At 41.2% G+C, this 15,390-nt stretch overlaps 1 protein-coding gene across 20 annotated transcripts in view; it reads right to left on the bottom strand.

The window, feature by feature from the left end:
• Window positions 1-15,390, bottom strand: part of ACACA (acetyl-CoA carboxylase alpha) — a 282,866-nt gene that overhangs the window by 37,460 nt on the left and 230,016 nt on the right. For all 20 annotated transcript variants that reach the window (XM_043583806.1, XM_043583805.1, XM_043583808.1 and 17 more), the window contains 3 exons: window positions 5,331-5,474; window positions 4,620-4,740; window positions 1,331-1,427 (listed from right to left, as the gene is read on the bottom strand). In XM_043583806.1, coding sequence (XP_043439741.1) covers window positions 1,331-1,427; window positions 4,620-4,740; window positions 5,331-5,474 — 362 coding nt within the window. The remainder of the gene's footprint in view (window positions 1-1,330; window positions 1,428-4,619; window positions 4,741-5,330; window positions 5,475-15,390) is intronic.

Below are 15,390 nucleotides of genomic sequence, written 5' to 3'. Positions count from 1 at the left end.
GGGAGGATCTTAAAGACCTAAACAAAGGTTTCACTTTCTGAGGCTTAAAATCTGTCATGATTTTTACAGACAAAAAACTGAAGCAGAATAGGTAACAAATTTTCAAAAAAGTTGGTCTGTGATATAAGGACCCTCCATAACAAACCAATAGACTCTGGTAGGAGGGTTCTATCTCCAGTGTACCCCCACTCCCCCATGGAATTTTACCAGGCACAAAGAATAGTTCTCACTGGGACCCGGAGGCCCATGGTGAGGTAGAAGACCTGAGACGTGAGAGAAAATGGGAGCTAGCCCTTGTGAGTTTCAGTCTGGGCTAACTCCAGGCCTGACTCTTATTCAGAGTCACAGTGGAAGACCCTGTCTGTTGGATCTGCCATCTGATGGCTCCTTGTCATTGGCAGCATAAGACGTGCTGACCTGCTGTACAGAGAGAACCATGAAGCCTAGAATTATTTTCAAGGCTAGAATCTAAATCTCAACCCAATGTGGCATGTTTGAGAATCTTGAGCAGGTGCCACTTTTCACCAAGATAAGGAAAACTGATTGCCCCCGAGAGGAAGGTGAGTTCCAGATGTGGGTCCCTGGGGCAGCATGTCTCCGCAGTGCAGAACGAGATTAGGATCAGCCTTGGCAGGTGCTCGTTATAGCGAGCGCTACAGATAATTTCGTGCAGGGCTTGCTGTTGAGTGAAGCACTTCTTAGAGGGGGTATTAAAATTTAATAGAAACTTCAATTGCCCATTTGAAAAATATAGGTAGTCCAGCAATCTATCCCAGTTTATTTTACTAATTCCTATTTCAGGCAAACTTTTTAATTTTATTTATTTTATTTTTTTGCAATTCAAATCTGATGATAAACCAATATAGTACGTTTGTTACTTAAATAATCTCACTGCCAGGAAGGGACTTCTTCTAGGTTACATAGATCTTTTGGGTTACATGGAAAGGTAGATGAGTCTGATTCATTTGTCACCTGCCTCTGAAAGAAAATGGTCTTTGGGGAAGGGGAAGGTCATTGGTGGGCTATGGCTATTGTATTTGGGCTTTATAGCCCTCAGAGAGCTTTTCTTTCAGCATTATAAAAAGGAAGTGTCAAAACCAGACTTCAGATTAAACGCATCATTGGAGTGACACAGTAAATGACTACTGGGAACCAGCACTTCAGTTTTGCTGCCTTGGTTGGGCATGACTATAATCCAATATTCTTCGGAAGTTTAGACAAAGAGAGCATTATTGGTAAAACAAAACAAAACAAACCTATATAGCTATGGCCCTTTCCTCTTGGTTTTAGTTGGGAGGAAGAAGAGCTTCCAAAACAAAAGGGCTCTTACCTGGCTCTGCCAACCACCACAGTCTGTGCCCAGGGTTGCATGATTTCAGAGAAAGATCCATAGTCAAAGAATCCACTCAACCACTGACCTTTCTGGGCTACAGAAGGGAAAGAAAGAGCACAAAGGGAGAATAAAGATCATCAATCCACTGAAAATGCACTGGAACTGGCAAATTTAAGGTTGGATTTGGGGGATTATTTTGGGAGTTTGTTGTTGTTTTTAACCATATTATAATAGATGCACGCATCAGGCAGCTGAATGTTCATCTGCCTTCAGACATCATCTCCTATTTCATTTGCTAGTCTGCATAAAAAGAATCATTTATCAGCAAAAGCATCATTTATTGTTAAACGATGGGGTTCAGCTAGCAGAGTTTGCATGCTTTTAAATAAATAACTTGGCTTTTTTCAAAACACCACAAACATTTGTCAAAAGGCAGCCAAGTCATTAAAGTGTTTTCAAAATGTCTATTTCTATTTTAAAACTTAGCTTACAATTTTGTTTGATTCCACTGACGTTTTTGTAATGGAAAGCTGAAGACAGCCAATGATAAGTATTAATGATCAGATGAGGACCCAAATGTGGGGAAAGGAAAAGGGGAATGGCTTCTTTGCTAGAAAAGCAGCAAGATACATGATACATCCCCTTTACTTACAGCTGACAAACTATAATCTTTCTCTAAGGAAGGGCCATGCCCACATACTCTTGACACGTAGCAAAAATGTAACGGTTAAGATGCATACACTTAATGTCATTAACCACCCTTGCACATAGAATTTCCTTACTGGCAAGACACGTAACTTTTGACATCTCAGGTTAAGAAAAAAACTTTTGTTCCACAGGTATCCATGTTTGACCAAGGCCCCATAAAAGCTTCTGCAAATAACGGTTTCCTAGCTTGCCCCTCAGCTCACGGTTTCTCAGTGATCCTTCTAATTTGAACATGGCCCTCCGCCCCCTAAAAACCCAAGTCCAAAACCAATTAAAAGTGGAGATCCGAGCAAGCTAACCTCTGCTGACTTAAACAGGATGGAGAGTGTTTTATCAAGACTAAATTTGTAATTACTGTGTTCTACATTCCTTGCCTCTATGGCCCCAGTGTAAAATGTGATCATCCATTTCAAAATTATCTCTCTATCGTGAGCCCAAAGCCGATCGTTTAGATTCTGGTCTCGTGTTGGGCGTCAGTTTGAAGAATATCACAGCACTATCTCCTCTAATAAATGACTTTAACTTTTCACCTAGAAGATATCTGCTTTAACTTATCACAGGGAATCATCTGCTTTCTTTAACGCTTCCACTAAATTAAAATCTGAAGTCACTCGATTTGGGAGCGAGTGTTAGCTGCACATAGACAGCAGGATGAATTACTAGGGAGACGATGAAAAAATATTATCCAAAAAACAGAAAACTTAGTTTATCACAAATTTCATTTTATTCTGTGGATTTCATTAATAATGGCCAGGATAATGCCCACCTACATACACACACATCTGTCCACCCCATGAAAGAGGGCTCAAATTTTGATGAAGGTTCTAAATCAAACTTCTAAGTGTATCAGGATACTGAAATTTTAACTTTGTATGCTTGGATCATTTTATGATTCTTACTTCAATAATAATGATTTGGAACTATAAAATTCATCAAAATGGAAAGACTTTCTTTTTTAAAAAATTTCCCACCTTGTATTTTGACTAGGGGGGGGGGTCATTGGTGGGCCATGGCTGGTGTAGGTGGACTTCACTTCACCCCCACCCCGAAACCTTAAAGAGCAGGTTGTGTTCAGTTCAGATGTAGAACTTATAAGTCAACTAAGATGCCCCTCCCCACCCCTGCCCTGCCACCACCCTCATGATTCCCAGGAGAAGACTCACTGACTCTTGTTCTGAATTCCCCCAGAAAAGTTCTGGATTTTAAGGCTGACAAGATCTTAGGTTCATAGTTCTTATCATAATCATGGTACACATATGAGAGGTAGGGAGATTACTATGGTGATTTTTTCTGGCTATGTAGGAAAAACAATTTCATTTTATGAAAAGTAAGAAAAGGTACTGAAGACAACAGGTAAAAATTGAAATTGAAATTCCTCTGGTGATTTTTCTATACTATCTATAGTTGGACTGCAGATTAAGTTCCAATTCCTAAGTAATAGCTGTGTGACCTTGCACAAATCACTTAACTTCTCTGAGCTTTTAAAGTGGTGATCTTTTTTTTTTTTTTTTTTAATCTCTGAGAAGTAGAAAGCCTAAAGAAGATAATGTATATGAAAGTGCTTTGCAGTCCCACCTAGCTCACAGTGGGTACCCACAGAGGTTTAGTAAGTCTTCCTTACACAGACCTCTTCTTTTCTTTCAACAAAATCAAAATGACTCTTAAATTTAATGAATTATCTTCTGCATTCCATTCTTCTTTTAGATAATAAGGCTTTCTTTGAAATAGTTGTCATAAACATGCAAAGAAGAACACTTTCTCAAATAACCTGAAAAACACAGATTCAAAATGTAGTAGGGGGATTTGGGGCCTCACAAAAGAACCACCTGAGAAGTAAGGTTTGTTAAAGCAGCCTAATGAACTGGCAAGTGAGAATGTACATTCACCTTACATGGAGACACCACTGTTTTTCTGGTTTTTTGTTTTGAAGATAGGTAAAATCAGCCACAAGACAGGGATATATGAGATAAACATGGAGGGAGGGCTTGTTCTCACTCAATATATTTATGAAGTCAAGAGTTCTGGACAATCTCTTCATGAATAATGACCTTACAAAATAATCTTACATGAATAACTACAGCAAGTCCCAACTATTACCAATATCATAAGAAAAAAGGGCACAGGCAGGCTGATGCTCAGAAATAGTGTGCTGACAAGAGTATAGTCATGTTCTACACTGAAGGTCAAATATCTTTCCTAAAACTGATCTGATTAATCTTTGTTTACAGAGATTAGATGGTCGAAGATTCTATGACTTTATTGCTTAGATTTAAAGTCTTTGAACACATTAAGTAATAAGTGCTTTAATAACAGAATTAACAGAAGAAATGTATTAGTGACTGTATTGCTTATGACTCAGAGACTGACTTGTACATCTAATTTCCTTTGTTTCTCATTTGTTCTGGAAGGGTTTTCCACCTTAATCTTTGGAGAGCTGTTTTAAAGATGTGTCTCATTTCCAGACTACTAAAGTAGCTCTGTTTTGTCATGTACTGTTGTGCAGGAATTGGTTAGTGAATAAAAGGAAGACGGATAGCCTGAGGGCCAGGGTACCACAGGACCCTCAAAAAATACATACTTGGGTGAGGACGGCCTGCTAGCATCCATCGAGGATCATAGGGGGCCTTCGTAGGAACAAATTCGATGATTCTATCTATAGGATCCTTGGAGTTCAGGAGAGGTACTAAACTGTGCACATTCTGAAAGGCAGTGGGGAGGAAAGAGCATAGCAATCAGTGAACAATAGGCCTGTAGTACCAGCTCAGCCACAATCATTACAAAGGCAGTAGGGACCACATACGGAATCACACCTATCTGTCCCAGTCATCACTGAGAGGCATCCCAACTGTCTGCCAGGCCCTGACCACATGCACAGGTCTCAAGTATCATGTAGGAGCCTGGCAAAATGTGGTACATTCTGACTCCTGATTTCAGTGTTTCCATGCTTTAGTGGAAGCTTCCCAGGGGGATGGATGGCTATTGCAAAGGAGAAAACCCACAGTGAGGAAGAGGCCTTGGTATGCTGGGATCTGAGCTCAGACAGGCCATGAAGCCTTCTGTGACTGGAAAACATCAGAAAGGGGCCTATACCAATGAAATCCAAAGGCATTTTAAGGTAGAAACCCAAAGACAGCTGCAAGGAAAAGAGAAACCAACAACTTCCAGAGGAATATTTCATAAAACAATTTCTCCCCCATACAGAGGAGACCTCAAACACAGAGGCCCTGTAATCCTTGGTGGAGAGGCCTGGTTCTGTGGGCTTTGTCAATGCTGGGTACAAAGGGCTCACCTTAGGCATGTAAGACAGCCAGTGTAGGACAGTGAAAACCCCTTCAAAGTCATCACAAACGATGCTGTGGGTCACCCCATTGTTGTGCATGATCTGGATGCCCCCAAGCTGGTTATTGGAGGTGTATACTTCCCGCCCAAGGACCTAGAGAAACAAGTAAGAGAAAACACATTCATCTTGACAGAAATAAAGGCAAAGTCTATTTTGCGATTCTCACTAAGATGGGTTCTTTTCTCCACAAGACACAGATTCCAGCTTCTGTGGTTCCTTTGTCTTAAAAAGAGAGCTTGGGGCACCTGGGTGGCTCAGTCGGTTGAGCCTCCGACTTTGGCTCAGGTCATGATCTCGCAGTTTGTGAGTTCGAGCCCCGTGTTGGGCTCTGTGCTGACAGCTCAGAGCCTGGAGCCTGCTTCGGATTCTGTGTCTCCCCCTCTCTCTGCCCCTCCCCTGCTCATGCTCTGTCTAAACGTTAAAAAAAAATTAAAAAAAAAAAAAGAGAGCTTAGAACAATCAAAAAGGCTTTTGAACAATCACATACATTTTTGCAATTTAAAAACCAGCAACCCTCTCTCTCTCCTAGCTGCCACAGATAGGTGTAGCATACTTCGACTCAGCTAGAGCCATGGTGGTGGGTGAGGCTGGGACTCTGAAGTGCAGGCTACCTCACTGTGAGCAGACCAGAGGAATTGCTACACGTCTACACAAAGAGGTAACATGCCTGCCTTTTGACAATCTTTATGACAAGACTCAGTTAAACGCTATGAGGTTTAGGTTCCTAAATTTTTTTAAAGGCTTACTTTTCCCCTTACATTTGAATTTTGAAGTTGGTCCCCACACACAGCCCTAAAGCTGGCAAAATCCAGAAGCGACCCATGACCCACACACAAACCCTTGAGTCTAAAGTCCTTTTAGTGTGCTGGGCGGAGGGCAGTGATTTATACCCAAGCCCGCCTTTCCTCTGTCTTTCTCTTCCAATGTTCCAGGGAGTACACAAGGCCTCAATCCTTGGTGTATCCCTGAAGGAGTTTAACCTGTGTGAGGTTGAAAGGTACCTGCAACTGGAAACCACAAAGTTTTCCTCAAAGAAGAAGAAAAGGAAGAAAAAAATATGAGTGGACTTGGAAATTGTAGGGTTTCTTTTTCCCTCGAAGACTGGTTAATAATTTCTTTCAGGGAGGGAGGTTTTCTGACCCAGCAATGGAAGCCGGGCAGCCTGATCACTGACTACTGCAAACTGCCGAGTGGGTAGTAATTGCCAGTCATCTAGGGTAGCCCTGGAGAGCTCTAAACAGTTGTAGAGCGCTTACTGTATTTTACCTTTTCTTTTCCCTCTCCCCTCCTCTCCTTCAGAAAATAACAACACAAATTTTTCTTCCTTAGTAATAACTTTTACTCATTTTTAGTCTCTGGGAAGAATCTAACAAATGAAAGACCAGCAAATTCTACCTGTATATTCCCATTTTGCCCCTTCTTGTTAGGAGCTTTGAGATGGTCCCTTCCATGCTGGGTCAGCCCCTACATCAAGAAGTTGCAAAGGATGAGGAAGTTGGTGACCAAAGTAATCCCCTCAGTATGGCCCAGCTGGCCTCAGACCCATTTAACTTCAGCTAGGAAGGACGAAGAGACTCTCTGAAAGGAATATGGAAAGCAAAATTGTTCTCAGATTACCACCTTCCTTGGTAAGGAAGTGCAGAGAACCAGTGTTTGCAGACAGCCCCGGGCTGAACAACATGCCAGCGACTCCTCTGAAGGAGCCCCAGGAACAGGGGAGACCATATCTGACCACTGGGCTCCCCTCCTCCTCCGTCTTTAATCTCAGCCCAGGCACTGTGGCTCCTTTCTCATTCTCCTGCTGTCTCTTTCCATTTGCCCTCTCTCTGACTGATACACTGATCTCTCGGTCACTCGGCTTTCTGCTCCACTGAGTCCATATTACTAATAACACCTCCGCCACGGCCAGTTTACCTCATGAAGGCAGGAGCACATCATTACAAAATAAACTCATAACTTTGACATTCTAGCAAATACACGCCGTTTGTTATTTTGATGGCTTTAGTCTTTCTAACAGGCAGAGGGCATTACATACCTGTTTCATTTATATCTTTAAATGTGTGCACACATGTACAGTCACACATGCATCAGGAAACAAAACAGAACAAAAAAACCAACCCAAAACAAATATCCAAAGCAGTCAGTTGATGGGGGACCCTGGTGGAAGCAAAAATCCTGTCACTCAGGGAGGCCATGCTCTGATGTGGCTCTGGTTTTATGGACGTCATAAACCCGATGGCCCACAACTGGTCCTTCTGGGACAGACCGCCTTTCTGCCAGAAGTCATTCAGTGTGATCAGCAGTATTTTTAATTATTAAAATAAAATTGGAAAGGGGGAAAAGAAATAAAAAGGAGACACTGCACTGACCCTGAGTATCTGATATTCACAATCTATGTCAGGCGCCAAGAACTCCTTGCTGCCTGGAAGACAGCTGGGGCCATTTTATACTCAGAAACGTGGTTTTCTTTCATGGGAAACAGTACTAGTACTTGATAATGTCCATCTGCTTAGAGCCTCAAACTCCTCCCAAATTTGTGGTGAACTGATGAATAAACAATCTTGGAAAAAGGGACCAAAGCAGACCAAGAGTTGCTCAGCGGTTCAAATACACCTTCCTCACACATCTTTGTCCCTCATTTCAAAAGGGAAGAACATCCAGGACTGGGCTCATCTCGGAGGCTCTGCCACTTGCCCATTCTACTCCATATTCGTATAAATTAATGGGAGACAAACTTGGAAGGAGCAAGAATTTAATCACTTAGCACATCTTCCCTTTACAAGTAGTACGCAGCTTCTGATGCTTTGGCATTGTTCTCAAAGGCAGTATTTGTACACTTCTCCTACGGATTCAGAAAGAAACCTAACTAGGGCTTACCATAACCAAGGACACTATTTCTGGACTAAAGAAATGTTTGTCGTGAGAGAAAATTCATTTACTTTGGTAATTAAAGGGAAAAATTATAGGATAGACTAACAGAGCATCCAAATGGCTGTGACTGGCCTTATCTTAGGAGATGGGGGTGGGGAGGGAAGGACACACAGAAAGGAAACCTGCTTCACTAATCACAAACAAATGCTAACAATCATAGCTACTTAACAATCGGTGAAGAGAAAGCAGTCCCCTCCAGTTCATCTTCAATGACCGTATGTTTGGAGCATGCACCAGTAGAATGAGTGCGCACACAATAGCTCCTGATTTATAGGGGTCGTTGCTGACTCAAGTGGTTTTAATGATTTTAGAATACTTCACAACAAAAGCTCCAACCAAAGCAGCAGAATCTGGGGTAGGACAAAATCCATTCTGCCTAACTCTGAAATGATCATGTTGGAACAGTTATGCAAACCCTGATCAGTATCTAGGGAGGCAAAGAAACAGTCCACATAGACAGTACCACTGTTTTATTATTCGGTGTTGCCCGAGCAATATTTCACAGAAAAATCTGGGGCAAACAACCCTCACCAACATAGAATCTTCACAAAGTAGGTGAGCTTCATTCATTAGTTTTCCAGCTCTGACATACACATTTCTATACAAATCAAGCTGTTGGCCATTTTCCATTTCCCAAATTACTTTTCTCACATTTTCTACTGCGTGATACAAATTTTTAATTTCTCTTTCCAACAAGCATCAATAACCATATTTAAACACAGGAGGAGCCATTCAAACAGAGGTGGCTCCCGAGGCCCCATTTTGCTGCCCCCCAAGTTTAGGAGGAGAAGAAGTACTATAAAATATTAGGAACAGGCACCACCTCAGGGTCCCCTGCTGAAGAGTGCCCACACCAACAGAACTAAACAAGGGCTGACTCTGAGAGGAAAGAGGATCTTCATCCACTCAATATAAACTTAAGCTTCATCCCACACTTCATTCACTAAAGCTGGCAGACCTGAGAATTAAGGGCACTGCATAAAAGCCAGTGATTAGCAGAGACACAATTGTTAAAGGCTCCACCAAAGATGCTACACAGCCTTTAGAAATTTTGAGATACATAAGAAGTACAAATGAATGCAGTCATACATACATGCTAAGGCCTCTGCTGCTGTTGCTGCTTATCTAGAGACACCGCAGACAGCTCAGGTTTACCATAGCTGACAGGCAATGAAAACAGTCTAATATACAGCCTGCTCTCTCCCTTAAATCCCTTTTTGGAGATCAAGATAAACACGTTCTTCCTTTCCCCAGTGCTCTAGACGTTTGACTGAAGTGGCAGAGCATTGTGAGGTTTTGTGCAAATGAAATCACTATGTAATACTGAATGAGTATAGTATTTACTTGTCAGGATATTTGTCAGCACAGGCATTAAGATTTCCAAGTTTCATAGATGCAACTCAGCTCAATTTTTAGAAACCTGCCCTTGTCCTGATATATACATTATGATGGGGGCCTTTAGACATATAGGCAAATATTTGCAATCATGTGCTGAAGATGTGAATAAGAATGATGCATATCAATGGAATAAAAAATGAAATTTGCTGTTTTCTGAACCCCTTTAGCCAATCTTTCCTCCTTTAAACAATTCTTCGTCCAGGGCAATCTTCTATTTAAAGAAGAAGGAAGTACATAATTCCTCTTGCATCTAAGAATTTAGGCTACACAAACAGTCCTTGCTGCAATCCTCCTTCTCATTAGGGTATTTCCATTCTCAAGAGGATCTGAGGAGTTCTGTACATTTCCCAAGCAATCATCACTGGACTTTATTCATGATTCTAGATATTAAAGTCACTCTGTGATCTGTCAGGTTATTGATAAAGGTTTGGCTAAGGCAGAGAGATAAATATGAATGAAAATAAGAGGGAGCAGGAAACAAGTGGTAAAACAGAGACAAAAGAAAGGTGGAAGAGTGAGAGAGAGGAAAAGGGAGGGGGAGAAAAGAGGAAGGGAAAGAAAAAAAATGCAATAGCTCATCTACTCATGCTGCTAACACCCTCCTCTCTGACCTCAGAGGACTACATTTTTAAAAGCTGACAAGTAATTCAATCTCCAATTAACAATTTTAAGTGGTGCAGTACATATTACTGTGCAAATGTTTCTCTAGGACTATATCCAAGGGTGAATGGAATTACATCTCTAGGGAGACAGAACTGGTGCCTTTGCGACCAAGAATATCTGGGGGTTCCCAAAATATAGCCTCTTAATACACAGACTCAGGGTTACAACTTCTTCTCCCCTCTTCACTGGCGCTTGTCACTGGCAAACTGGAGTGCTGGTTGGCAGCTGGTAGACCAGAGTTGGGGTAGAGAAGGGGCACAGTGACCTACTGCCAGCACAGGATGGGAAAGCCTCTGACCTGAGCCACAGCCAGATTAAAGACCATCCACTACAAGACTAAAAACCGCTCTACAAACAGCAATATTATGAAGTGATCAGGTCTGTGGATGGGTAAATTGGAGTAAAGGGACTGTGCAACGAGAGGAGGGAGAAGGTATTTGGCCAAAAAGAGGCCGAGATACAGGCCACCCAAAACACTGGAAGACCTCTGCTTATGCAGGGGAGAGGAAAACAGAGGAATGAGTTAAATGGCAGAAGGATGACAAGGATTTGAAGGTGGACTGTGTGAAGAACAGAAACACATTTTCAGTGTAATGGGGGTAAGAAGAGCCACACAACAGTTTACTTGTCAAAAGCATGAGAAAAGTATGCCCAAAACATAGGCTTCCTGAGTGAAAACTGACTGCCAAAAAGAAATCACTTATCTTAGGAATCCATCAACTGCTCATTTAGCTACAGCCTGGAGGATACTGACAATAAATTACTTCCAAATACAGAAATTTTTGAAAAGTCTAGTTTATTGAAGTATAATTTATATATAGAAAAATCATCCACTTTCAGGAACAGAATTCTATGAATTTTGACAAATACATGCGTAACCACCATCAAAATCACCCCAAAATTTCCCTCAAGGGGGTGGGATCAAGATGGTGGAGTAGGAAGATCCTGAGTTCACCTCCTTCCATGGACAAACCAGAACTACAACTACATATAGAACTATCTCTGAAAATGAAGTGAAGACTGGCAGAAAAGATTTTACACAACTAAGAGTATACAGAAAAAGCCACACCAAGATGGGTAGGCAGGGCAAGATGTGGTCTAGTCAGGACCTACACCCCTGGTGTGGTGACCCACAAGTGGGAGGGATATCTCCACTGTAAAGGCCTTTCCTGAGGAATGAGGGGTCCAAGTCCCACATGGGCTCCCCAGCTCAAGGGACCTACACCAGGAAGCAGAGCCTCCATAACATGTGGCTTTAGAAACCAGTAGGGCTTACGTACCAGAGAACAGCAGGAAACTGAGACTTCTAAGACAGTCACTAATTTTAGGGCATGTGCTAGAGGGGCAGATATCTGCTGGAACATTCTCCAGGGAAGGAAGCATTGGCAGGCACCATTTTCTTCACCCCTCTTCTACCTAGTTGGCCTGGTGGTGGTGAGAGACAGTTCTGACACTCTCCATCTCCTGTGCTGGCACTACTCACCACACCCCAGCATTGCCCTGTGGACTCCCCAGCCCCCATCCACCTACCCTGGCAGAGTCCTTCCCAAGTGGCTCCCCCCCCCCCCATCACACCCAGGGGGTAGTCTCTGCCAACACCAGAGCCCCTCTCCTCCAGTGGCCCCTGTTCCAAGGGGCCAGCCTCACGTACCAGCAAGTCTGCACTGTGGCCCAACCTCAACAGGAAGGTGTGTGTAGCCCACAGGGGAAACCCTGGGGCGGGGAGGAGGGGGCAGGTACTTGGACTGAGTGACCAGGGTGGTTTTGTGCTACTGGCCCCACAGGACTGGCCCTCTTACATAAAGCCACTTCTTCAAGACCGGGAGATAAAACTGATCTACCTATACATAAAAACAAACAGAGAGTTAAGGAAAATGAGGAGACAAAAGAACAAGTTCCAAATGAAAGAGTAAGACAAAATCTCAGGAGAAGAACTAAATGAAATGGAGATAAGCAATCTACCAAATTAAGAGTTCAGAGTAATGATCATAAAGATGCTCATTAAACTCAGGAAAAGAATGGAAGAACATAGTAAAAACTTTAACAGAGAGATAAAAAACAGAAAAAAGAACAAATGAGAAGTAAAGAATACAATAACTTAAATGAAAAATACACAAGAGGATGAATCAGCAACAGATTAGATAATGCAGAAGAATGGATCAGTGATTTGGAAGACAGTAGTGGAAAACATACAACTAGAACAGCAGAAAGAAAAAAAAAATAAAGGTAGTTTAGGGACTTCTGGGACAACATCAAGCATACTAACATTCACATTATAGAGGTCCCAGAAGGAGAAGAAAGGGACAGAAAACCTATTTGAAGAAATAATGGCTGAAAACTTCCCTAGCCTGGGGAAGGAAGCAGACATCCAAGTCCAGGAAACACCAAATAAGATGAACCCAAAGAGACTCACATCAAGACATGTTATAATCAAAATGTCAATAAAGAGGGAATCTTATGGGAAGCAAGAGAAAAACAACCAGTTAAGTACAAGGGAACTCCCATAAGACTATGAGGTGATTTTTTTAGCATAAACTTTGCAGGGCAGAGGGAGTGGCATGATATATTCAAAGTGTGAAAGGAAAGGACTTATAATCAAGAATAGTCCACTCAGCAAGGTTATCACTCAGAATAGGAGGAGAGATAAGGAGTTTCCCAGACAAGCAAAAGGTAAAGGAGTTCATCACCACCAAACCACTCTTACAAGAAATTTTAAAGGGACTGTTTTATTTTTATTTTTTTGTTTTTTGTTTTTGTTTTTTAAATAGGCTTCATGCCCAGCATGGAGCTCAACGTGGGACTGAACTCACAATCCTGAGACCAAAACCTAAGCCGAGATCAAGAGTCGGACACTTAACCAACTGAGCCACCCAGGTGCCAAGGGACTTCTTTAAATGGAAAAGAAAAGGCCATAACTAGAAAGAAGAAAATTATGTAAGAAAAAAAAAATCTAACTGGTAAAGGTAAACATATGGTAAAGGTAGTGGATCAACTACTTATATAGTATGAAGGTTAAAAGACAAAAGTAGTAAAATCGTCTAGATCTACAATTAGTCAAGAGATACAACCAGAAAACAATCAACAAAATGGCAATAAGTACATGTCTCTCAATAATTACTTGAAACGTAAATCTACTAAATACTCTAATCAAAAGACATACGGTGGTTGAATGAATAAAAAAATGACCACCAGGGCACCTGGGTGGCTCAGTCAGTTGAATGTCCAACTCTTGATTTCAGCTTAGGTTGTGATCTCATGGTTGTGGGATCGAGTCCCATGTTGGACTCTGTGCTGGGCATGGAGCCTGTTTGGGATTCTCTCTCTCTCCCTCTCTGTCCCTCCCTCTCTCTGCCCCCTCCCTGACCCATGTGCTCTTTCTCAAAATAAACATTAAAAACAACAACAACAACAAGACTACCTATCTGCTGCCTATAAGAGACTCACTTCAGATCTAAATACACACATAGATTGAAAGTGAAAAGGACAGAAAAAGGTATTCCCTGCAAATGGAAATAAAAGAAAGCTGGGGTAGTAATACTTATATTAGACAAGTATTATATTAAAACAAAGATTGTAAGAAGAAACAAAGAAGGGCATTACATAATGATAAAGGGATCAATCCAACAAGAGGATATAACAATTTCAAATATCTATACACCCAACACAAGGGCACAAAAATACACAAAACAAATATTAACAGATATATAGGGAGAAATTGACAGTAATACAATAATAGCAGGGAACTGTAATACCCCACTTACATCAATGGATAGATCACCCAAACAGAAAATCAACAAAGAAACAGTGGCTTTGAATGATACATATACCAGATGGATAGATGGACAGATGGATGGATGGATATATATATATACACGTACAAAATCAGCAGAATACACATTCTTTTGAAATTCATATGGAACATACTCCAAGACAGATCACATGTAAGGCCACAAAACAAGTGTCAATAAATTTAAAAAGACTGAAATCACACCAAGCATCTTTTCTGACCATGATGGTACCAACTAGAAATCAATTACAAGAAGAAAACTGGAAAAAACAGAAACATGTGGAGGATAAACATCATGCTAGTGAAAACAAATGAAAATGGAAACACAATGTTCAAAAATCTACAGGATAGAGCAAAAGCAGTTCTAAGGAGAGAAGTTCATAATAATGAAGGCCTAACTACAGTAAACAAAAAAATCTCAGATAAACAACCTAATCTTTCACCTACTGAAACTAGAAAGGACAAACAAAGCCTAAGGTTGGTGAAAAGAAGGCAAATAATAAAGATCAGAGTGGAAATAAATGAAATAAACTAAAAAGACAACACAAGTGATCAATGAAACTAAGAGCTGGTTCTTAGAAAAGATAAACAAAATTGATAAACTGTTAGCCAGACTCAACAAGAAAAAAAGAGAGAGGGCCCAAATAAAAATGAAAATGAAAGAGAAGTTACAACCAAAACTGACTCTTGGTATTGGTTTGTGAGATCAACCCCCATGACAGGCTCTGCATGGACAGCACAGAGCCTGCTTGGGATTCTGAGGCACACTCTCACTTGTGCTAAGTAAATAAACTTAAAAAAAAAAAAAAATCTGAACAGGCCAAATCCTATTAATTAAATTCAACCAGTAATCAAAACACTCCCAACAAAGTCCAGGACGAGATGACTTCACAGGTGAAATCTGCCAAACATTTAAAGAAGAGTTAAGACACTCAGATCAATGCAACAGAATACAGCACCTAGAAACGGACCCACAAACGTATGGCTAACTGATCTTTGACAAATCAGGAAAGAATATTCAATGGAATAAAGACAGTCTCTTCAGCAAGTGGTGCTGGGAAAACTGGACAGCGACATGCAGAAAAATGAACCTGGACCACTTTCTTACACCATATACAAAAAGAAACTCAAAATGGATGAAAGACCTAAATGTAAGACAGGAAGCCATCAAAATCCTCAAGGAGAAAGCAGGCAAAAACCTCTTTGATTTTGGCCGCAGCAACTTCTTAC

The sequence above is a fragment of the Prionailurus bengalensis genome, chromosome E1 (genome assembly GCF_016509475.1).
Source record: "Prionailurus bengalensis isolate Pbe53 chromosome E1, Fcat_Pben_1.1_paternal_pri, whole genome shotgun sequence".
Lineage (NCBI taxonomy): Eukaryota > Metazoa > Chordata > Mammalia > Carnivora > Felidae > Prionailurus > Prionailurus bengalensis.
Note: the sequence above shows the minus strand (reverse complement) of the source record. Positions and strands in the feature narration are given on the sequence as shown.